Source organism: Prenolepis imparis, unplaced genomic scaffold (assembly GCF_030444845.1).
Source record: "Prenolepis imparis isolate NDT839.2.m4 unplaced genomic scaffold, iyPreImpa1.0 SCAF_1, whole genome shotgun sequence".
Lineage (NCBI taxonomy): Eukaryota > Metazoa > Arthropoda > Insecta > Hymenoptera > Formicidae > Prenolepis > Prenolepis imparis.
The window spans coordinates 16,030,726-16,055,514 of record NW_028141159.1 but is presented as its reverse complement, the minus strand read 5'-3'; the positions used below and the strand labels follow the sequence as shown (position 1 = coordinate 16,055,514).

General features: G+C 26.7%; 5 protein-coding genes across 17 annotated transcripts in view; 3 read left to right on the top strand and 2 right to left on the bottom strand.

Annotated features, from left to right (window-relative positions):
* The window catches only part of Ringer (tubulin polymerization-promoting protein ringmaker), a 47,579-nt gene that overhangs the window by 4,502 nt on the left and 18,288 nt on the right, over positions 1–24,789 (bottom strand). The window contains exons 1-2 of one of the 5 annotated variants that reach the window (XM_083031431.1): positions 2,444–2,584; positions 1,219–1,596 (exon numbers count right to left, since the gene is read on the bottom strand). The exons of 1 other annotated variant lie outside the window; for it this stretch is intronic. The gene's annotated coding sequence lies outside the window, so the exon portion shown is untranslated. 3 more of the 5 variants (XM_083031448.1, XM_083031440.1, XM_083031464.1) reach the window with 3 other exon arrangements.
* LOC145949119 (putative G-protein coupled receptor Mth-like 10) lies at positions 2,998–10,622 on the top strand. Of its 5 annotated transcripts, XM_083058898.1 has the most exons (7): positions 2,998–4,562; positions 5,278–5,321; positions 5,679–6,928; positions 7,364–7,442; positions 7,718–7,902; positions 8,067–8,232; positions 8,397–10,622. In XM_083058898.1, exons 3-7 carry the CDS (start codon positions 5,770–5,772, stop codon positions 8,776–8,778), a joined length of 1,971 nt encoding a protein of 656 aa, XP_082915024.1. In that variant the 5' UTR covers positions 2,998–4,562; positions 5,278–5,321; positions 5,679–5,769; the 3' UTR covers positions 8,779–10,622. The 5 variants fall into 5 exon arrangements, with proteins under 5 accessions (XP_082915024.1, XP_082915014.1, XP_082915007.1 ...); XM_083058888.1 differs by lacking the exon at positions 5,278–5,321; XM_083058881.1 differs by lacking the exon at positions 5,278–5,321 and having other exon boundaries at positions 2,998–4,603.
* On the top strand, positions 10,383–12,710 carry LOC145935144 (antichymotrypsin-2-like). The gene is made up of 8 exons (XM_083036289.1): positions 10,383–10,398; positions 10,582–10,724; positions 10,797–11,003; positions 11,075–11,285; positions 11,379–11,593; positions 11,668–11,847; positions 11,931–12,066; positions 12,145–12,710. Exons 1-8 carry the CDS (start codon positions 10,383–10,385, stop codon positions 12,300–12,302), a joined length of 1,266 nt encoding a protein of 421 aa, XP_082892415.1. The 3' UTR covers positions 12,303–12,710.
* Positions 14,331–15,786, top strand: LOC145939681 (plasminogen activator inhibitor 1-like). Its single transcript, XM_083044175.1, has 4 exons — positions 14,331–14,348; positions 14,455–14,675; positions 14,738–15,161; positions 15,240–15,786. The coding sequence occupies exons 3-4, from the start codon at positions 15,035–15,037 to the stop codon at positions 15,392–15,394; spliced, it is 282 nt and encodes a 93-aa protein (XP_082900301.1). The 5' UTR covers positions 14,331–14,348; positions 14,455–14,675; positions 14,738–15,034; the 3' UTR covers positions 15,395–15,786.
* On the bottom strand, positions 16,770–22,420 carry LOC145949098 (G-protein coupled receptor Mth2-like). 5 transcript variants are annotated; one of them, XM_083058838.1, is made up of 6 exons: positions 22,335–22,420; positions 20,735–21,990; positions 20,233–20,311; positions 19,158–19,333; positions 18,778–18,943; positions 16,771–18,409 (listed from the first exon to the last, which is right to left on the bottom strand). In XM_083058838.1, the coding sequence occupies exons 2-6, from the start codon at positions 21,873–21,875 to the stop codon at positions 18,028–18,030; spliced, it is 1,944 nt and encodes a 647-aa protein (XP_082914964.1). In that variant the 5' UTR covers positions 21,876–21,990; positions 22,335–22,420; the 3' UTR covers positions 16,771–18,027. The 5 variants fall into 5 exon arrangements, with proteins under 5 accessions (XP_082914994.1, XP_082914964.1, XP_082914984.1 ...); XM_083058858.1 differs by having other exon boundaries at positions 22,373–22,390; XM_083058848.1 differs by having other exon boundaries at positions 22,354–22,372.

Sequence of the window (24,789 nt, the reverse complement as noted above, 5' to 3'; positions counted from 1 at the left end):
CGTTTCATCGAGCAGTAATCTTTATATTAGTAATTTTTCATATATTTGTTGCGAAAAAGTGTTGCGATAAGAGGCGTACGATAAATTTATTTACTCTATCAATGTCATCAGCGGAGTTATTTATCTAAAATGTATCTTTATACAAGATTGATTAAAAGTCACATATATATCATTATAAGATTAAAGTCAATTACTGATAATGACTAAAGTTAATTCGCGATTAATCAATTTTAGTGCATTTTTGCATTTTTAAATACATAAAACAAATAGCAATGAGTTTTATTACTTATTTCAGGTTTTTATAATGTTTATGTTATATATATTTAATTATTTCTACAATTTATCTTATTTAACTAACGATAGATAAAATTGATAAAAAACAATTATACGTATAAATACGTGTATGGAAAAATCAATGAAATATCTACACTCCACAAGATTTCATGAAATAAAACATTGGCTTTTATCTGTCTAAAAATAACAGCGGATCATCAGGAAAAGAAGAGTCTAGTGTCTAGTGTACTATAGAAAAATTTATTCAGGGTCAACATGTGGTTTGTGTTGCACGCTGTAAACACGTACGACCGAGACTGATACTGCATAATAAATATCTCAGGTCTGATTGTATTTATGCAAAAAATGTCTCTTAAGATGTTCGTTTAAATTATATTTGATAATTTTGTAATATTTTTCTATTTGTGCAGATATATTATTAATCTCTCACAATTTATTTTATATAGGTTTAAAATAAAAAATAAGATTATATACATACATATACGAACGTGCGATTATGTCGATTAGGTCCGTACTTATTGTTAATGAAAAGGAAGAACTTTTTAACGTAAGTAGAAAAGTGTATATAAAATAAATGCAAGCGTGAATGGCTGTCAAAATGACAGAACACGGTGCGCAGGAAAACAGTGTGTGGGGAGAACGCAGTGTTTCACGCCTATAAATAGGAATTACGAGCTTCATGTGTTAACATAATTAACGTCATCGGTCAGTCAAAGTGCGACATTTGATTAAGTAATATCACCGCGATCGAATATCAAAATTTGAAGATGCCTTCCATCATAACAGCACCCGTGTGTTCGACGGACATATTTTTTTTTCCCTATTTATACTTGAAGATAATTATTTAATTGCAACTGCTTATCTATCTATATATATATTATTATTATTATCATTTCCGCAATTCGGTCGAGATAATAGACTCACCGCGTCTGTTGACTAGGGGAGAAGCAACGATGACGACCCGTTTAGCGTTTCTAGGTCAGTATGCGCGTTGATATTAATTCCGTCGTAGACGACGAGACGATTCGGAGTAGTGTCGAACTCGAAAAAGAAGATTAGCGCGTCTCGCGCGATCTCATTCCCTCGTCACAAAAGTGTATCTCACGATTTTGCTTATTTTTTACACGCACAAATTCGAGAGCGAACGTGTTCAACGCAGATTGCGTTGCGTTGCGTTTGGGAGAAACTCGTGCGCCTCGCGACACGGCCAGACGCGCATGTGTTCTATCGATCTTCTCGCCCCGGGAAGCACATAGTCACCCTCCCGCATCTTTGAAACTGCGTTCCATCACCAGACAGCTTCTGTCGAAACGAAGGAAGAGAATTGCACGCGTCAAACTCGCCTAAATCGTCCGGGTGGTTCAAAGTCGGAGAATTAAATATTTTATGTAGAACGAAAAAATAAATAAACTAAAACGAAATCTTAAAAAATAAAATTCTATGGTTCATGTAATGTCAAATCTTTGTTAAATCTCTGAGAAAGATAAACAAGTGCAAAATTTGCTTTAAACGCATACGATATACGCAATGTATGTTATGGATCGGAATGATATTTGCATGTTTTGTTATTTATCAATGGCATTAGGTTGTCCACTAGACACGCATCTAAAGACTCGACTGTTGTAAGCGACCTTCAAATCAACTTAGACCTCTAGGTATAGGGATTCCAAATCAAGTCCTATCTAGAGTGCCAAAATCCACCACTATCTTATATAAAGTTGGCGTAACCGCGTTTCAAATTTCTTCTCGACATTGTAATGTATACAATGTCATTGCGACAGCTCTACTTTGGCGTCATAATAAAAGATTTTTTTTAAAGCCCTTGTGTGGGTATGTATGTCAAAAACAGCTCCCGTGTATAAATGCGACTTGTCATTCGATAATTTCCGTTCTAAATATACCATTTCCTAAATGTTCAGCTTTTTTTATATGTTTATCTCTGCAAAATGCTGGAACTTTGTTTTATTTGTGTCTCTGTTATGTATGTTCCACATGCGAGTAATAATATCATAAATTTAAAAAAATATCACGATTTTTTTGTAATAATTTAAAATCAAGATTTATAATTTACAAATTTGTAAATATACAATAAAACGAATCGATGGAGATTTAATTTCATGAGAATCTTTAATATTGACTAACTGTTCACCTGTTTAATTATCCACTGAAATTTACACTCTTTTTTTATTAGTCTTCGTAAATAGATAATTTATTAAAAATAATAAACTTTTATCGACCGATGTAAATTCCACTTATTTCTGTAACTCTATCCAGAACTGGCCAGAATAAGACTGCGAGCAAGACTGATCCGTCACTGCTTGCTGCCCGCAAAGTATCCCCACCCACAGAAATATATATATCTTTCAAGTCGCAGCTTTTTATCATGCGGAGTGTATGGAGAAAATTCCAAAATTATTTTTACTTACGTACAATTTCTGTCAAATGCTCGGAATTATTTCAGATTTTTAATTTTTACCCAAACTTTTAACTATACCCATTATCGATACGTTAAATGCTTGAAAAGATATATATATATATATATATATATATATATATATATATTATTAGCATTTATGTTATTTACCTATGTTATTTACATATGCTATTTATCTATTTGAATTAATATATAATATTGATATTTTCCAAATAAATATACGTACTTTTCCGTATGTTTCGTTAAAGCAAAATCAACTAATATAAAAAATGTATTGTGAAAAATGTAGTTATATGTTTTATATGATATAACTATAGATATATCACTAAAAAAAATGATTTTGCAACTATAGCAAAAATTTTTTAGGTGCGAAAAATTAACTGAGGTAGATAAACAATTAGCAAATATTGTAATATCGTATATATTTTGCACGTAATCAATCTAAATGACAGAGACAGAACTAAACAATTCTATCTGTGACAAACGATAATTCTATCTGTGACAAACGATATTCTATCAGATACAAAAAATAGCGATAATTTTTGTTGCGACATCTAGAAATTTTTTTGCGTGATAATATCGTTCAATTTCATACTACATATGCATATGCATTAATCGATTACAAATGATGCATATAAATACAAAACCATTCGAATATTTGTAAGAAATAAATAAAGTGATCTCACAATCTCACACAAGCATATTTTCGCAAAACGTATATTATTTATTAATACATAAACTCTATATACATAGTATTATAAACTCTTAAAAGCTTAAATATTTATTATGCACGTAGTAAAATACAATCTTTCAATAAACTTAAAACTATAATAGAATTTATAATTCATCTTTCACTGAAAAAAACTTTAATTCACGCACGTTTCTCAAAAATAGTGGGAGTTTAGTTGATTTATGTGTGATTGCGAACATGAATGGACGATCTATCACGAACTTTATTGGTGAAAATGCTAATCTTTTAAACTTTATTTCAGAAACTGCAGTCAATAATTTTTTGTTGTAATGATTACAATATTTGTAAAGAGTTTTATAATTATTCATGGATAAATAAATTACCTGTTTCAGCATCGGCTTTTAAACCTTGTTCGTTAATCTCTATGTAAAAAAATTTTGTGTAATACACTGCTTACTTTTAGAGGTAATTTTGCGAGACGGGTAAAATTCGCATTATGATCGAACGTTGTATTCAAACCCATCTGCAAGTAAAAATTTTAATTTTTTAAATTAATCTGAATTCACTCTTCTGTATCAATTTTGCTATAAAACATATTTCGGTAATTGCTTACCTTATGTAGAACATCTTTTAAATTATTAGTAATTTCAAATTTAAACTTAGGTAGATATAAATCGAAATAGTCAACTAATCGACGTTCATTTACCAATGTTTGCCAATTAAAATTGTTTTCTAGATCCTGCAATTCTATTTCTGTTTCCGGTAATAATATTACCATTACAATGTCCTCATTCTATAACATTGTGTTTTTATTCAATTTTATTCTTGAAAGTTTTCTTCGAAAACTTGATGATCCGGGATGCTCATTAGATCATTAAATGTTAAGAACTAAATGTCTCTAAATTTATTTTCCTGAATTGATCAAGCTATCGTCTGTAAAATTCTGCAGAAACGTTTTGTTCGAACCGTCTTGCATTTACATAACTGGTTACGGTAATAGATACATCGCTTCTTTAATGTCGACGATTCATCGTTTCTAGTAGTTTTAATTCTTTGCTCGAACGAATACTATTGTACATCTGTTCTCTGCGTGTTCTTTTCTCAAACATCTCGAAAAGAAAAGTCACCAACACCGGATACATTGTTAGTTCCATCAAAGCCAATAAGATAACAAACCATCGAATGTAATTAAAAGTGATAAAAATGCTAAAATTGATCTACTATAACTTAAAAATTTCATCGTCATAAAAGAAAAATATAAATAATAATTTTTTATATTTGGACTTAATGTTTGTTTGCACTTAATTGTTGTATATTTCCATTATTCAAGTAACATAGATAATAGATATACATATATTGTCAACGTGAAAACCTTGAATAATGTTTTATAGATTCAAGTTATCGCATCGCTATTTATTAAAAAGTTATTAAATAAAATGCATATAAAATAAAATTTAAATTTAAAAATTTGGTATTACAATTTACAAATAAGTAGACAATTTAATATTATTTACTGTATATATGTGTGTGCGTGTTTGATGTGTGTGTATGTGTGTGTGTGTGTGTGTGTGTGTGTGTGTGTGTGTGTGTGTGTGTGTGTGTGTGTGTGTGTGTGTGTGTGTGTGTGTGTGTGTGTGTGTGTCTATGTGTGTAATAATCGTGTAAACTGTGTTCAATATTAAATATTTTATTCTAAATCTAAAGTTTTATTTGCATGAATAAATTATTTGTTAATAAAATAAATTAAAAATGAGCCCGGTAAAAAATTTTGTATATATTATAACTATATATTACAATATATTCAATATATAATTTTATGTTGTTATATATAATTTTATATAACTATATAATTATATAGGAAGCAACTCGAATCTTTTGAAAATTACTCAAGATCACAACAATGTATGTTAAAATCAAAGTCATCTGCAAGTATTATACTAAAATAAACATTTAATGTAGAAAAACTAAATATAAATTTTTTTTAATATAGGATTTTTCAATTTTTATTCAGTTAAGCACAACTGTTTAATTATTTTAATTAATCTAACATATCCTTAAATTTGTAAAATTTTTTAAATTGAACAAAATAAATTATACGCTTGTCAGACTGAAAAAGCTTTAAAAGCTCTTAAAATTATCATGTCAATCTAATAATTATTAAGTATTTATTATGTATTCTTTACACATTATAAAAACTGTAGAAACTAAATTATACGATTAAAAGAGAACTTAATGATATTCTTTATTATTCTTTTACAGAAGTTTAGATTTTGCTACAAATAGAATATGTATGAGACTATGAACTGATAATAAAACTAATGTAAAAAAAAGATTTTCCTAAATAAATTCAATGTATCAAAGGATTGAAAGGATGTACGGAGAAAATCTTGTCTTTTGGTATTGTTGTGCATTTCTGCTCGTCGCTTCGTCTTCGAAGTATCAGCGAAACTTGACAAATGACAACAAGAAAGATGATTCGACAATGCTGTATAAACTAGAAACGAATTCTATGAAAACATATGCCGGCGTTATTACAACAGTACAGCAATATAATTTGCATGAAAATTTTACTAAAGACATCCAATACGATGGTATGCAATATGAGTACAGCACTATAAGTAACTATTGGCAGAATGATAATTCGATGCGGAATAAACTCACAACGCATTTTATAAAAAATCATAAGAATGATAATCAAATACTGATGAAGCCTCAACAGAGCACAAACTCAACCGAGATCAACGGCAAGGAAAACTTGACTTTACGAGAAATTCACGAAAATTGGATGAAAATTGAAGGCAAAAATGGTCCTACCTTGCACAATTTTTTTAAAAATTTCAATATAAATAATAATAAAAATAATTTTATTCCACACGAAATGTGCAACAATATTACCTGCATTCAAGTATGCTGTCCTCGCGGCGATCTGATTAAAGAAAAATGCATTGCTGAAAAAAATGAATATCTTTTTTTGAATCTGTACGAATTTATAAATGATTTGTTGCGTAAAAAAAGTAAAAGGGCGGACGAACTTTTTCAATTAATTATTCGCGATCCGTGTGATGAGACTGAACTAAGCTTTCCGCTTGATCAATACAATAATCATATCAAATACATGTTTCTTGCTAACGGTTCTCTGTATTTTCCTTATTACAAAATATCGATTGAATCAACATTTTATTGTCTGACCGTCGTGGACCAGAATAAGTTTGATATAACCGTCTGTTCGAAAACTATAAAAAAATTCATGAGGAAGGAAATCAGTGATCCTAATAGTGCCGCAAGTCAATTGGTATACAAAATCATGATATTTTGGATTTTACGTTTGGTATCTATGCTGTTTTTGCTAATAACATTTTTAGTATACTCTGTACTCCCAGAGCTTCGTAATATACATGGCTTCATATTGCGCAATTACTGTGGTTTAATGTTTGTAGCATACATAGCCGATATTATGAACAATCCAATCAACTCGATATTTCTGGAGTATCCCATGTGTGTTACAATCGGTACAGTATACTCAAATCATGTAACAATAAATTTGATGCACATACATTTATTAAGTTTATCAGTGTGTATTATACGGATTAATAAACTTTTCAACAATAAAACTTAAATATATACAACTTATTAAAGCTTTCAAAAACGAAGATTTATAGTGAATAAAATTGAAATTTTTGATGCATTTTAATGTACAATTATATAATTTGATTTGCCAGAATAAATACCTTTTATATTGTTAGAAATATATACAGTTATGTGCTTTATAAATAAAGTATTATTTAATTTAATATTAATATACATTTTTGTATAAATTATCTTTTTTTTGTTATAAATTCTCAATAAATTAAAAATTAATTTTTTTTACACGTATAGATATATAGTGGTCAGTTATTTTAAAACAAATTCACTTTGAGACATTATTTATTATTTATTTGTTACAGCTTTAATCTGTTATTTCTGCTATCTGGGAACCTGCTTTTGGTTAACTGTAATGAGTTTCGATATGTGGTCGACATTTAGGTAAATTGATTCTTAAGTTGATTCTCTCTTACATTTTCAATCAAAAATTATGTTAAATCAAAATTAATATTATGTCTATAAAAATTAAATTTCGATATATGAGAATTGTAGTTTATATTGTGTTGTGATATTGCGCATATATTTTAAATTAAATTTTTATAATTACATAAAGCAGACTTTCAAGAAAGAAATATTATTTTTTTCAATTTGCATTTGCATCGTAATTTCTTCTATTTCTTATTGGTTAAATGATTAATGTAAACGGTATTTCGCAGAAATTTTCGTTCTTTACAAAGAAACACGAAACAACGAGAGAGAAAGAAATTGATAATATATTCCTTCTACGCGTGGGGAAGTCCCTTCATTTTTACTGTAATCTGTATTATCATGAATTTCGTTCCTAGCGTCTCGAAAAATCTGATTCAACCGAAACTTGGCGTCTTTATTTGTTGGTTTAATGGTAATTAAATACTGCTAATAGATAACTCTACTAACGATGGCATAATTAATTGTGATTAAATTATATGTTTACGATTCTAATAAATTATGTGTGTTAAAAGTAGAATATACCTTATATATTTACAAAATATGATTTAATGCGAGAAAATTTATTTTTTATTTTAGAAGAGTGGGCGACTATGCTGTATTATTGGCCACCCGCGCTTATTTGTGTTTTTAGTAGTATTTGCTTATTTACCATTACAGCATTGAAGATCGCGCGCTACGAAAAGGACAGAGCCCATCATCTGAAAGATTCAGAGAGCCGAATTTATGATGAAAGTAAAAAATGGTCTGTACTTAAACATCTTTGCATCACAATATGTAATAATCTACTTTTATTAATGAGATGTATTGCTACAATTATTAATTACGTTGATATTTTTGTTTATCATAATTTTTATAGTCAGTTATTTATGCAGTTTCAGAAAGTATAAAATATAAATTAACTTGCAGGTTTAAATTGTATTTGAAGTTATTTATCATTGTGTTTATTGTGATGGGAATAACCTGGTTTATGGCGTTATTATCAAGGCAGTTTCCTTCATCAATAAAATGGAATGTCTTGTATATTATCTATTCATTGGACATGATGCAAAACTTCGGTATTTTTTTCATATTCGTGTGTAAGAAGACGATCAAGCAACAATTGTTGAAGCGATTTGGCTGTCAAAATCGCAGTGTACTTCGAAAAACTAAACAGGCAGTAGATGTTACAGACTCGAATACCTGTTCCCCTACGTCAGGAACAATTTCTTTGTGGGAAAAGGTCAACCCCTTTAAACATGCATACCGTCGCGCGGAAAATTTGTCTGATGAAAAAGAGACTGATCTTTAATGTTCAATATACAAAAAAAGAATTTTATTATAATTTTACATTCGTGCGTTGATCTTGTTCTTCATGAGACACAGAATTAATAGATTCCAAATCTTGATATAAAATGTGCTATGTATCTTTTAATATTATAAAGCATGCAGGGATAGACTATGTAATCAGATTAATTATATTAGGCATGACTTATATCTAGATTCGAGAAATTCATTAAATTTACATTGGTTTAACACTGTTGTGTGTTTATCTTCTATTAAAGATGCCAAGATATTTATATTTCAGATTTTCCCTTTTTATACATCAACAACATGAGATGTCTTGTATATTATCTATTCGTTGCGCAAAATTGCGATATTTTTATCATATTTGTATGTAACAAGACGATCAAATAGCTATTGTTAAAACATTTCAGCTATCAATATCGCAGTGTGTTTCTAAAAATTCGTCAGGCAATAGTTGTTACAACCTCGTACTGCACGTCAAGAATATTATTTTAATGTATACTACAAATGTGTCTGATTTTTAAAGTTTTTTTTCTAAAAAATAGTACTTTCTAATATATTTAATAAATAAAGAGAAAAGATAAGATATAAGCAAAGTACGAATAAATATCATGTTACACAAAGTTTAACTATGACATTATATACAACATTAAAAATTAGATGTCTGAAAATGTCACACGTCGTAAAATGTAACAATTTATTATAACATTATAGTATTTAATGATTTTTTGCTTACTGGGTTATCACAAGTTATCTCAGATATTGTAATAATATATCTTGCATATAGTTTGTTGTTAAATGCTTTTTTGGTTGTTTCTTTATCTTTGTAAAAAAAACTTTATAACTTTGCATGAAGAAAAAATTTTAATTTTATATAAATATACAACTATCGAAAAATTCTTTATAGCATTTATTCGATTTGTAGGTTGATACCAAACTTATAGATAAGAGATAATTTAAAAAAATTTATCAACATTTCTTTGTAATTTTGTTCTTCTATGTGACCACTAACGCCGTTGCTAAACACAGAAGAACACATACGAAATAGTAGTGATCCGTGATCGGCAGTGTAAAGTAATTCAAAATATCGCAAGGAAAAAGTCCTTCAAATATTACATGGAAATTTCTCCAGACAGTTGGAAAGCAATATTGTTGGAATAAATTCGAGATCATTTCTAAAAACCATGTGAGACTCATTTGAATTTTGAACGAAAATTATGTATCCCTTTTTCTGCGCACTTTTTGAATCTTTATTTTTTAACAGTTTGACACAAGTATAACTAGCACTTAACTTAGCCTCTATGTTATAAAAGGAGAGAAGCTTCGATTAAAGTTTATCTACTTTATATCCCAATTTTAAATTTCTGGATTGTTGAGCTTCCTCGAAATATTATAGCTAGTCGTTTAAAATGATGATTAATTATTAGCACTTAACTAAAAATAAAAAGAGAACCATAGAAAGCTACTATATATTATATAAACTATATATATATATATATATATATATATATATATATATTAAGTTTAATAATTCTTTCTTAATTTTACTTTAAGCATACTTATTTTTCATACACGTACTCGTATATACATAGAATCGCAATTGCCACAATGTTTAAGAAGACAGGTAATATTAAATACATGTTAATATTAAAAAAATGTTTTTCCTAATATCAATATATGTATAGACGTACTTGGTTATGTTTGCGCATATCTATATTTGATTTGCGTTTTGTGTGTGTGTATGTGCTGTAAATTATTAATATTATCTATAATCTAAATAATAGCGGCCTCTCCGTAATTTTGTAAGCAAATGTATTCTTTGCAGTATTATATGCGATAATCATTTCTAGCTCTATTTCTAATATACTAGCACTGCTATGGGGCAAAGAGTCAAATACTTTTGAAGATATATTCAGAGCATGTAATGATTTTACAAATCCATTGTACATGGTATGTAATCAATGTATTCATATTTTATGTAAACTTTGAGTTTTCTAATTTGTCATTTGCATTTTGTTACAGAATTTATCAGCAAATACAGACAAGAATATAGTGATTTCTCCTTTGAACTTACATATAATATTATACATACTTTCTAATGGCGCTGAAGGATCCACACTGAATGAAATGAGATCTGTTCTAGGTTATAATAATAATGAAGACTATACTAATGATAATAATAATGAATCTTTGATTGACGAATATAAAGCTCTGATTGTATTATTAAATGTAATATGAAGAACAAAAGTGCTTTGATATATATTTCTTATGGAAAATGACATTTATTAAATGTATTTTAGGATATTAAAAATGTCTCATTGCATATAGGAAATGCAATATATATTCAAGAGGGGAATAATATAACTCTAGATTTTCATATAATGTGCTTGATTACGTTGAGAACTTGGATTACAAAAATAGATTTCAAAAACAATGTACATGCTACGGAAAAAATAAACAAATGGGTTCGAATTATGACACATAATAAAATATTCAACATAATATCTCCAGGTATGTTATTCATATTTACGAGTAACAATTAAATATAAAACAATTATAGGTTTTATAAAACATTTTCAATAAATAAATATTTTGTGTAAATAGATGATATCAGTATAAATACAAAAATTGTGTTGCTAAATGCTATTTATTTTAAAAGTACATGGCGGAGAGCGTTTAATAAAAAAAATACACAGCCATGTATATTTCATGTTTCAAAAACAGAATCATATCTTGTCCCAACAATGTTTAAAGAAGGGATACATTTTTATGGTGAAATCCTAGATTGGCACACAAAATTTATCGAAATTCCATACTTGGTGAAAAATTATTATTTCTAAAAAAAAATAAATAAATAAATAAATAAATAAAAATATTTATATAAATATTACAGAATGAGGACATTGTAATGGTAATATTATTGCCGGATAAAGAGATAGAACTGCAGGATCTAGAAAACAATTTTAATTGGCAAACATTGGTAAATGAACGCAAAATTGTTAACTATATTGATTTATATCTACCTAAGTTTAAATTTGAAATTACTATTAATTTGAAAGATGTTCTACATAAGGTAAGCAATTAGCGAAATATGTTTTAAATTGATACGGAAGGGAGAATTCAGATGAATTCTAATAATTAAAATATTTCTTGCAGATTGGTTTGAATACAATGTTCGATGATAACGCAAATTTTACGCGTCTCTCAAAATTACCTCTAAAAGTGAGCAATGTGTTACAACGAATTTACATAGAGATTAATGAACAAGGTTCTGAAGTTGCTGCTGTAACAGGTAATGTTCAATTCATGAATAATAGAAAACTCTATGCTGATATTGTAAGCATTACAATAGGAAAATTATTGATTGCAGTAGCTAACATGAGATTGAAAAGAAGGGCCATTTCACCAGTGAAGTTTGTCGTAGATCGTCCATTCATGTTCGCAATCGAACATAAACCAACTAAACTCCCATTATTTTTGGGAAGTGTACGTGAGCTAAAGTCTTTTTCAGTGAGAGATGAATTATAAATTTTATTATATTCTTAAGTTTATTGAAAGTTTATGTTATACTACGTGCATAAGGAGTATTTAAGCTTTTGAAATTTTATAATATTATATATATGTATAAATATAATATATATGTTACATCTATAATATGTCGCATTTTATGCTGCGTGTTAGAGATGACCACAAGTTAAATATTTTTATAATTGCGCGTGCGTACATAATGATTATCTAAAACATATATTATGCGCCATATTGTAGACTATAGACAATTTCAACATTATAGAAATCTTTAGATATAACTCATCAAAGTTTTATTAACTATATACATATGACGTTATCCAATATTAAAAGTACATATTTGAAGAAACATGTTATTATTAAAATGTAATAAAATTCTTCATTATTATAACAACATTATATGTTAATAATTTCTTGATGCTTACGGGATTATAACAAAGATATCTTAAATATTGTAATAATATATCTTACATATAGAGTTTGTTATTAAATGCTTTTTTTGTATTTTCTTCATCATTGTAAAAATATAATATTTATATATATATAACTTTGCACGAAAAAAAATTTTCATTTTATGTAAACATACTGCTATCGAAAAACTTTTGATTACAAAAATACAAATAAGAGAACATTAAAAAAAGGTTATCAACACTTTCTTTACCAGTTCGATCTCCTATGTGACCGCTAATACTGTTATATGCTAGATACAGGCAAACACATACGAAATAGTAGTGAGCCGTCATCGGTAGAGTGAAGTGTATTTCAAAATATCGCAAGAATAAAGAAGTCCTGGAAATATTATACGAAAATTTTTCCAGACACAGTTCAAAAAGAATGTTATATTGAAATATATTCGAGACATCTCTAAAAACCACGTGAGACTCATTTTGTACAAACATTATATATTTTTTCTGCATACTTTTTTTGACAGTTTTTTTTTTTCTTTCAACAGCTGACACAAGTAGCATTTAACTTAGTCTAATCTATAAAAGCCTAATTTATAAATGAAGAGAATCTTCAAAATTTAACCAAATAATAGACTAATATTGAATTTTTGGATTGTTAGATGCTTCTTCGAAGTATTGTAGCTAGTCATTTAAAATATGTTAATCATTAATATTTAATCAAAAATATAGAAAGCATTATAGAAAGCTACAATATATATACATACATCAAGTTTAATAATTCTTCCTTAAGTTTATTTAAATTATATTTATTTTTACACATAGATACTCATAAAATCACAGTTGCCACAATGTTTAAGAAGACAGGTAATATTAATGTATTATGTATGTATGTTATATTTGTTCTGCTTTACTGTGTATAAATTATTGGTATTATCTGAATAATCATAGCAGCTTCCTAATTTTGTAATTAAATGTATTCATTGCAGCGTTGTATGTGATAATCATTTCTAGCACTATTTTTCATACATTAACAATGTCATCAAGCAATAATTCAAATACTTTTAGTTCTATGGCATGCCATAATTTTACAAATCCATTGTACATGGTATGTAATCATTATATTCTTATTTTTAATTCTTATAGCTTTGAGTTTTCTAATTTGTAATTTACATATTTTGGTACAGAATTTCTCAGCATATTGTATAGCCCAAAATGTAATAGTTTCTCCTTCGAGCTTATATATGATATTATCCTTACTTTCTAATGGCGCTGAAGGATCCACACTGAATGAGCTAAGATCTGTTTTAGGCTGTAATACTGAATCTTTGAATGATGATTTTGAAACTCTGATTACTTGGTTAAATGTAAGATAAAAAACAATAATACTATGATATATAATTTTTCTGCAAAATAACACATTTAAATGTGTTTTAGGATATGAAAAATGTCACATTGTATTTAGGAAATGCAGTATATGTTCAAAAGAAAGTTGATCTAGAGGGAGATTTTCTATCAATATGCATGAATACTTTTAAATCTTCGATTTCAAAAATAGATTTCAAAAACAAGCATGCTGCTGAAATTATTGATTTATTTGTTCGTACAACTTTAAAAATGGAGGAGGCCTACATAAATTTTTCATGTATGCTCACATATCTCATAAATAATTAACATTTAAATATAAAAAATTATAGCTTTTATAAAACATTTTTAATAATATAATTTAATAATTAACTTTTTGTGAATAGACAATTTGCCTAGATACACAGATACAGAAATTCTGTTGGTGAGTCCTATTTACTTTAAATGTAGATGGCTAAAAATGTTTAAAGAAGAGAATACAAAGCCACGTATCTTTCATGTTTCGGAAACAATATCATACAATGTCGCAACAATGTCTATAAATGCGACATATTTTTATGGTGAAATTCCTGCTTTGCATACACAATTTATTGAAATACCCTACTTGGTAAGTAATTATTTATAAAAAAAATTTTAAGAATAAAATTGAATATAAACATAATATTACAGAATGAGGATATTGTAATGATAATATTATTGCCGTATGAAGACGTAAAACTGCAGGATGTAATAAACAAATTTACTTGGGAAACATTGATAAATGAACACCGATTTTCTGACGATTTCGAATTATATTTACCTAAGTTTAGATTTAGATCTATTTTTGATTTAAAATATTATTTACAGATGGTAGGTTATTTGTGAAATATATTTTATATTTAATAAATTTATACAATAAAGAAAAATTCATTTATATTCTAGAAATTAAAATTCTTGCTTGTAGCAAGAACTCTTAACTTGGAAACGATGATGTTGGAAAATATAAATTTTCCACGTATCTCAAAATTACCTCTAACAGTGGGCGCTGTGTTACAACACATTTATATAGATGTTCAGGAACAAGGTTCTTTGGAAAATAATGCTAATGTAACAGGTAATTTTTCTATCAGTGAATAATAGAAAACTCTATGCTGATATTGTAAGCATTACAATAGAAAATTATTAATTGCAGTTGCTGAAACGAAATTGAAAAGAAGATACATCTCACCAGTAAAGTTTGTCGTAGATCGTCCATTCATATTCGTAATCGAACATAAACCAACTAAACTTCCATTATTTTTTGGAACCGTGTATGATCCACAGAAAACATTTAACGATGAAGGGTAGAGGATATATATTAGATGAAAGATAATTAAATGATTAAAGATTATTAAATGAAAAATAAATTATAATGAAAGATGAATTATAAATTTTATTATATTTTTAAGTTTATTGAAAGTTTATGTTATACTGCGTGCATAGAGAGTATTTAAGCTTTTGAAATTTTATAATATTATATATATAAAATTTATGTTATTTGTATTAATAAATAATATACGTTTTTTTAAAGAATATGCTTAAGTAAAATTGATCAATGTGCTTATTCCTTACAAATATTCGAATTGCTTACAGATCACTCCATAGGTTTCGCGTTTATATGTATCATTTGTAATTGATCAATGCATATGCATATATGTATATAGTATGAAATTGAATAATTATATATCTATAGTTGTGTAATATAAATATATAAAACATATAATTGCATTTTGCACAATATACTTTTTATACTGATTTTTTTTGTCTTAACAAACATGCAAATATTTAAGTTAGAAAACATAAATAATATATTTTAATTAAAATAGGTAAACATAAATGATATTAATACAAACACATAAACAAACCAAATATAATAAATGTTCTAAAATATGTTCTTTTTTATTTTAATTTAATTTTAATTTAATTTAATTTTAAATTTATTTACAATTTTATTTTATTTTAAATTTAATAATTATTTTATTTTATTTAAAATGCTCGATTTTATTTTTTAAACGTTCAGCAAGCTTACTCTATATATAAGATTAAACTATAATTGAGATGTGCAAAAATTTTACTGAATATATTACAAAATAATGTTAAACACACAAGCGAGACAGCAATATTATAATATTAACAATATTAAAACAATAATATTAACAATGGTAATTATATTTCAAGATGTGCTATTTAAATATAAATTAAAAATACTGCAAATGAAATCTAGTGATATAAATTCATTGACTAGTAGTTTTAATTTGTAAAAATATAATATTTATGTACAGAATGTTCTAAATTTTTCTTCATATTTATTTCCTATCCTAGATAATGTTCTAAAATCATAATTATTTTCAATCATGAAAATTAACACTAATAATAATTGCAATAATACTAATTGCAAATAAGAAAAGTCAAAATTTAGCAATTTAAAGAATAGATAGAAATAAAAATTATAAAATTATATCTGCTAAAACTACAAATTCTAAATTCAAAATATTTTCAAAACAATTTTTTTTTTAATTTTGACATTTTTCGGATCCAGAGATTTCTATAAAACTTTTATATCTACATATTATAAAAAAATTAAATAATCTTTTTTTCACATTTACTTATCATTTGAATACACAACAAACACACATGCATGTATATGTTTTTTGTTTTATTTGTTATTTTTTTATTATTTATTAATTATTCGTTTCATCCAGTATTCTTTATCTGTTTATTTTTATTTATCTAATTTATATTTATATTTACATAATTTCTTGAAAAATGATTTAGAAGTTTTCGAAAATATAATAGAAAGTTTATTTTAAAATAAATGTGGAAAATGTTTTACGCGCGATTCTAAATGGACTAATGTTTCCGATGGCTATATATTTGTGGTTATCGAAAATATCATTATTAAAAAGTAAATTTACACAATCAGATTTTTAATAATATATACTCTCAACAATGGAGGGAAAATCTTGTCTTCGCCAGTGATTAATTAACGAAAAATAGAATTATTAGTCGACACAACTGGCAAGTTGTATTTAAAGAAACTTTATTGTGACGTTTCGACCATAGTTTTTCGTCCTTTTCAAACAATTAATTACAAAGGATTAAACAGGTCAGTTAATGTATTATTTGCGCATCAAAAATTCATTATGTGTTTGGCTCTGGTGAGAAACGTACACGCTTCTTCATACCTTTCGATATTATATTGATATGTATTTTATATTTTCCAACTTTTTTGATGCGTAAATAATACATTAACTGACCTGTTTAATCCTTTGTAATTAATTGCTTGAAAAGGACCAAAAACTATGGTCGAAACGTCGCAATAAAGTTTCTTTAAATACAACTTGTCAGTTGTGTCGACTAATAATTCTATTTTTCGTTAATATATACTCTCATTTAGCAATTACTAAGTTTATTTGAATTTATCTTTCTATAATAACAATTTGGTAACATATTTGTAATACTCTCAAGTTTATAACAATTACTGTCTGTCGAGTTTTTGAAAGTACACTGTAATTCTGACAGTGAAATGCTTTAACGATAGCTGCTTTAACAATAGCCGTTTCTTATACACAAATATGTTGAAGAAACCGAAATTTTGCACGATGTCCAACAAATAGATAATAAAAAAGACATTTCAAGTTGTTGTATAAAAGAAGAATCTTAAATATAAATATCTTGAAATCTTAAATAGAAGATCAATACACAACAGTGAACGGTAAACCCAATGTATGTAAATTTTTCTAAACTCTAGATATAAGTCACGCCTAATAGTTAATCACTAATTACAATCGATTCTTGCACACTTTATAACACTAGAAAATACATAAGACATTTTATGTAAAAGTTTGGATAACTGTATGTTAATTTTGCGTCTTATGGACATTAAACTCAATGCACGATGATGTAGCATTACAATAAAATTCTTTTTTGTATATTGAGAATTAAAGGTCAGTCTCTCTCTGACCAGACAAATTTTTCGCGCGACGATTTGCGTGTTTAAAGGAATTAACCCTTTCGCAGAAAGAAATTGTTGCTGACGTAGTGGTGCATGTATTCTGACTTGTAACAACTGCAGTTCGTCTTGTTTTTGGAAGCACACTGCAATTTTGACAGCCGAATTGCTTCAATAATTGCTGTTTGATCGTCTTCTTACATACGAATATGATAAATATACCAAAGCTTTGCATCATGTCCAAGAATAGTATAGTAAAGTAATGCCATTCTTGCATTGAACCAGGCAAACTCCATAATACTATCGCCATAATCCATGTTATTCCAACCATAGTAAACACTATGATAAACAACTTGAAGTACAATCTGAACCTACAAGTTAATTTATCTTTTACTTTCTGTAAAACTGTAAGTATTGACTATAAAAATTATGCTAAACAAAAATTAAATGATGTAATTGATACTACTTGTACGTATTATACATATATGTATACATATACACATATGCTTATATATACAATATGTAAAAGTAGAAAATGAATAGAAAGAAAAAGATTAACAGTAAACCGTCGCATAAAAAAAATATCATTTAAAAATAATCATCTCTCTCTCTCTCTCTCTCATGTCAAGAATAAGAAACGATCAAATTTGCAATTATTACAGGTAAACAGCACGAATTACATGTCATTAATAAAAGTAAATTATTACATATTGTGATATAAAGATGTTTAAGTACAGACCATTTTTTATTTTTATCATAAAGTCGGCTTTCCGAGTCTTTCAGATGATGAGCTGTGTCCTTTTCGAAGCGCGTGATTTTTAATGATGTAATGATAAATAAGCAAATGCTACTCAAAACACAGATAAGTATGGGTGGCCAATAATATACAAAATCTGCTCCCTTTTCTGAAATAAAAAATTAATTTCTCGCATTAAATCATATTATGGAAATATATATAATATACTTTTATTCTTAACACATAAATTATTATTATTATTATTATTATATATATATAAACATTATTATATTATAATTATAAATATAGAAATTATAAACATATAATTTAATCATAATTAAATATGTCTTTGTTAGTAAAGTTATCTAGTAGTATCCACTTACTATTAAACCAACAATAATAGACGCCGAGTTTCGGTGGAATCAATACGTTAGGAACGAAATTTATGATAACACAGATGATAGTTAAAAAGAAGGGACTTCCCCATGCGTAGGCGGAATACAAGATCATTTTCTTTTTTTCTTCTTGTTTCCCGCTTCTTTGTAACGAACGAAAATCTCTGCAAAACATCGTTTTTTATTATAAATAAAAAAAAATGTGATTCAAATGCATATTGAAATAAATATTTCTTTCTTGAAAGTCTGCTTTATATTACTATAAAAATTGATTTACGTTATATGCAAGACATCATAACAAAATATAAACTTCAATTCGCATATATTGATATTTAATAGACATTATATTAATTTTGATTTAACATAATGATTTTAAGTAATTAAAAATCAACTTGTTGAAAAACTTGTATGTTGTGTATTATTATTTAAGAAACAGCGAGAAAAAAGTCAAAACAAATTGATTTTAAATTTTTGAAAAATTATTAGAAAATTGCAGACTTAATTTTTGTAACAAAATAACGTGAATTATTTGAAGATGTTAACATTTTATAAATATTTCATACTGTCAATTTAATCATATGTCATGTTACTTTCAAATATTAAATGTGATTTCAGAATAAATTTTTAAAACAGAAACCCCCAATCTTCTTTCAAAGAAAAAAATAGCAATCTTTGACAAAACAAATGTTTCAGTTTATAGAAATATAGTTGTCATCTCTTCATTAAAATTATCGGGTTTTATGCTAAATAGTTATCTATATTCATAGGTAACACAATACAATACTAAAACATATTCTTTTCAATCAATAATATCTAAAATATTGTGTAATTATCCATTTTGTCTTTAAATGCCATATTGTAAAAATAATCTCTCTTTATCTCTCCTCTCTCTCTCTCTCACTCACAGATCACACTCCACATCTCTGTGCACAATGTTTATATGAAATACGTAAATATTATGGATGTATATGTCGTGTTGCATAATATATTAATTATAAACGTATAAATATTAATTTATATTATAGATAAAGTACACGCATGAAATATATATTTGACAATTTACCTAAATGTCCACCACATGTCAAAACCCATCACAGTTAACCAAAAGCAGGTTGCCAGATAGCAGAAATAACAGATTAAAGCTACAACAATGAAATAAACAATGTCTCAATTAGTGAGTTTATTTTAAAATAATTGACCAGTATAAATCTATATGTGTAAGCAAAAAATTAATTTACTTCAATTTATTGAAAATTTATAACAAAAAAAATAATATAATTCATACAAAAATGTATATTAATATTACATTAAATAATACTTTATTTAAAAGCAGCTGTATATGTTACTAACATAAAATATATATTCGGACAAATGAAATTATATAATTGTATGTCTATTGTATGCCTCGTGTTTTAAAGCTTTAACAAGTTGTATATATCTAGGTTTTATTATTGAAAAGTTTAATAATCCGCAGATACACACTGATAAATCTAATAAATGTATGTGCATCAAATTTATTTTTACATGAATAAGTAAATTTATTATGTGACTTGAGTATACTATACCGATTGTAAAACACATAGGATACTCCACATATTGCGCACTGATTTCATTGTTCATCATATCGGCCATATATGCTACAAACATTAAACCGCAGTAATTGCGCAGTATGAAACCGTGTATATTACGAAGCTCTGGCAGTATAGAGTATATTATAAATGTTATTAGCGTGAACAGCATAGAGACCAAACGCAAAATCTGTATTCGCATATACCTGTCTAAGACTTCTCTTACGTCACTATCATGTTCGATTAAGTATCTATAAATCTTTTTTTTTGTTTTCGTACAGACCCTTATATCAAACTGATTTTGATCCATGACGTTAAAACAATAGCATGTTGATTCAATTGAAAAATTGGCATAAGGAAAATACAGAGTGCCGTTAGCAAAAAGCATGTATCTTGTATCATTATAGCTCAAATCAAATAAAAAAATGAATTTAGTTTCATCGTACGGTTCGCGAACAATCCATTGAAAAAGTCCATCCATTCTTTTATTTTCGTTTTGCAACGCATTGTTTACGTGTCTATTCAGATTCAGGAAAAGATATTCTTCATTTTCTTCAGAAATGCAATTTTCTTTAATCAAGTGTTCGCCGATAGGACAGCATAGTGGAATGCAAGTAATATTGTCGCACATCTCGTGTCGAACAAAATCCTTTTTATTATTATCTGTATTGAAATTTGTTAAAATATCGTGCGACGTGGAACTGTTCTTGTTTTCGATTTTCATCCAGTTTTCATGGATTTTCTGTGAAGTAAAATTTTTCTCGCCGTTGATCTCGGTTTTGTTTGTGCTCTGTTGAGATTCCTTCAATATTTGATTATCATTACTATGATTTTTTATAAAATGCGTTGTGAATTCATTCCGCAACAAATCATCATTGTGCCAGTAGTTACTCGCAGTGCTAAATTCATATTGCATATCGTCATATTGGATATCTTTAGTAGAAATTTTACGCAAAATATATTGCACTGTTGTAATATCGTCATCAAAATTTTTCATAGAATTGATATCTAATTCATATAGCATTGTCGAATCATTTTTTTTGTTGTCATTTGTGAAGTCTCGCTGATGCTTCGAAGACGAATAAGCGACGAGCAGAAATGCACAACAACACCAAATCACATAATTTTTTTCGTACATTGTTTTTCAATCCCTTGATGCGTTGAATTTATTTTTAAGAAAAATGTTTTTTCACGTTAATTTCATTATCAGTTCATAGTCTAATACTAGTATTCCATTCGTAGCAATATTTAAACTTTGGTAATAATATAATAAAGAACATCATTAAGCTTTCTTTGAATCATATAATTTAGCTTCTACAACATTTTTATAATGTGTAAAGAATGCGTAATAAATGTTTAATAATTATTAGATTGACATGATGATTTTAAAAACTTAAAATTTTTTTAATCTGACAATTTTCTTAATCTCACAAGTGTTTCCTCGTATTTTATCTTATAAAATCGATTTAAATCCTACTTATTCGTCATTACGCACACGTTTAATTTAGAAAAATTTATTTTATTCTTTTATTTTCAATGTAGTTCAATTAAAAAAATTTTAATTAATAATTAATTAATAATTATATTACACACACACATTCTGATTAATATTCTACCTATAAGTTTAAATATTACTTTGCATGCATTTATATGAGAATATATATACAATAGTATTCGTTCGAGTAAAGAATTAAAACTACCAGAAACGATGAATCGTCGACATTGAAGAAGCGATGTATCTATTACCGTAACCGGTTATGTATATGCAAGATCGTTCGAACAAAATATTTCTGCAGAATTCTACAGACGATAGCTTAATTCAGCTAGCATAAATTTAGAGACATTTAGCTCTTAACATTTAATGATTTAATCGGCATCTCGGCGCGGATCTTCATGTTTTCGGAGAATCTACGGAAACTATCAATTATACGGAAATTAAATTTACAGTAATTTATAACGGTAAAATAATGAAAATTGTTAAATATTTAGTTTTAAATTAAATATTTTATATGGTCGACAAGTTTTTCTCGAAATACAATAATGTGATATGTGACATAGTTTCAAGGAAACATCCCATTTATACTAACAGCAAAAGCGATCTCATTTGTTGTCTTGGGCTACAAAACATACGTGATTAAAAGTGAATATTATATATGTTACTGTAAATATAATTAATTGGTTGGTATGCATAATAATCGATAATTATACGTAATTATAAATTATTGGTAATAATAAATTATACTTAATATAGATGGTTAATATAATAAATTTCATTAAGATAATCATCTTTAATTTAAAACCGGTAATTTTATATAAATGAAATTTATATAAGTAAAATTATATATTATATTTGCAGATATAAAATCTATTAAATTTACCAAAATCATTGGTAGTTATATGTATATAAATATAATTATATATAATTTGGAAAATAATAAAATTTAGAATAAAATATATAAATTTAATGTATTATATATGTATGTATTATATATGTTAATTGTATTATGTCCGTATATTTACTAATAATACATAAAACACTTTCACTTTATTCCATAAATGAAAATGCTTAGAAATAAAAATGACAGCGAATAAGGAAATATTATTTAAAAACCGGTTTCTACACGAATCAGTTATCATACATTATATCAATTGTGCCATTAATGTTTATATTTTTTTAGAAATTAAAAATAACACAGGAGATGGAACCAATTTAAATTTTCCATTCTGCACGTAATCTCGATTTTATTTACAGAAAAGACTTCTTCAACCACTTTAAATTTCTCGTAATATCGCGGAATATATATTAAGAATTAAATTGTATTAATATGTGATATTGTAGTATGTGAATTTCTATTACTTGTATTAATCAGAAATTTAAAAATAATGTGCAAAAAACTGCATGTATATACTACTCATGTGGTATACTTATCTGTTACATATTAATTGGAAATAATTGGAAGTTCATTATTCATACACTTAATTTCGATTGAATATCATGGAAGTTATGCGAAATATAAAATATATTTTACACAAAAATTTTGTGACATTTTATGTATTTTGTAATTAAATCTGGATTTTTAAAAATCTTATTATTTTTTAATATATCTTCATTCTCTGTTATTTTTGTAAATGTTAAAATTTTTGTATTAAAATAGAAAGCAATCAATATTAATTTCATACCAAATGCATTCATATGTATGATGTTACTTTCCGAAATCATATCATTCATGAAAAGTAAATTTTTAACATTGTGTTATGTATAAATATATGTATATGTTACATCTATAATATGTCGCATTTTATGCTGCGTGTTAGAGATGACCACAAGTTAAATATTTTTATAATTGCGTGTGCGTACATAATAATTATTTGAAACATATATTATACGTCATAATATAGACTATAGACAATTTCAACATTATCGAAATCTTTAGATATAACTCATTAAAGTTTTATTAACTATATACATATGACGTTATACAATATTAAAAGTACATATTTGAAGAAACATGTTATTATTAAAATGTAATAAAATTCTTCATTATTATAACAACATTACATGTTAATAATTTCTTGATGCTTACGGGATTATAACAAAGATATCTTAAATATTGTAATAATATATCTTACATATAGAGTTTGTTGTTAAATGCTTTTTTTGTATTTTCTTCATCATTGTAAAAATATTTATATATATATAACTTTGCACGAAAATAAATATTCATTTTCTGTAAACATACTGCTATCGAAAAACTTTTGATTACAAAAACACAAATAAGAGAACATTAAAAAATGTTTATCAACACTTTCTTTACCAGTTCGATCTCCTATGTGACCGCTAATACTGTTATATGCTAGATACAGGCAAACACATACGAAATAGTAGTGAGCCGTCATCGGTAGAGTGAAGTGTATTTCAAAATATCGCAAGAATAAAGAAGTCCTGGAAATATTATACGAAAATATTTCCAGACACAGTTCAAAAATTGAAATAAATTCGAGACATCTCTAAAAACCACGTGAGACTCATTTTGTACAAACATTATATATTT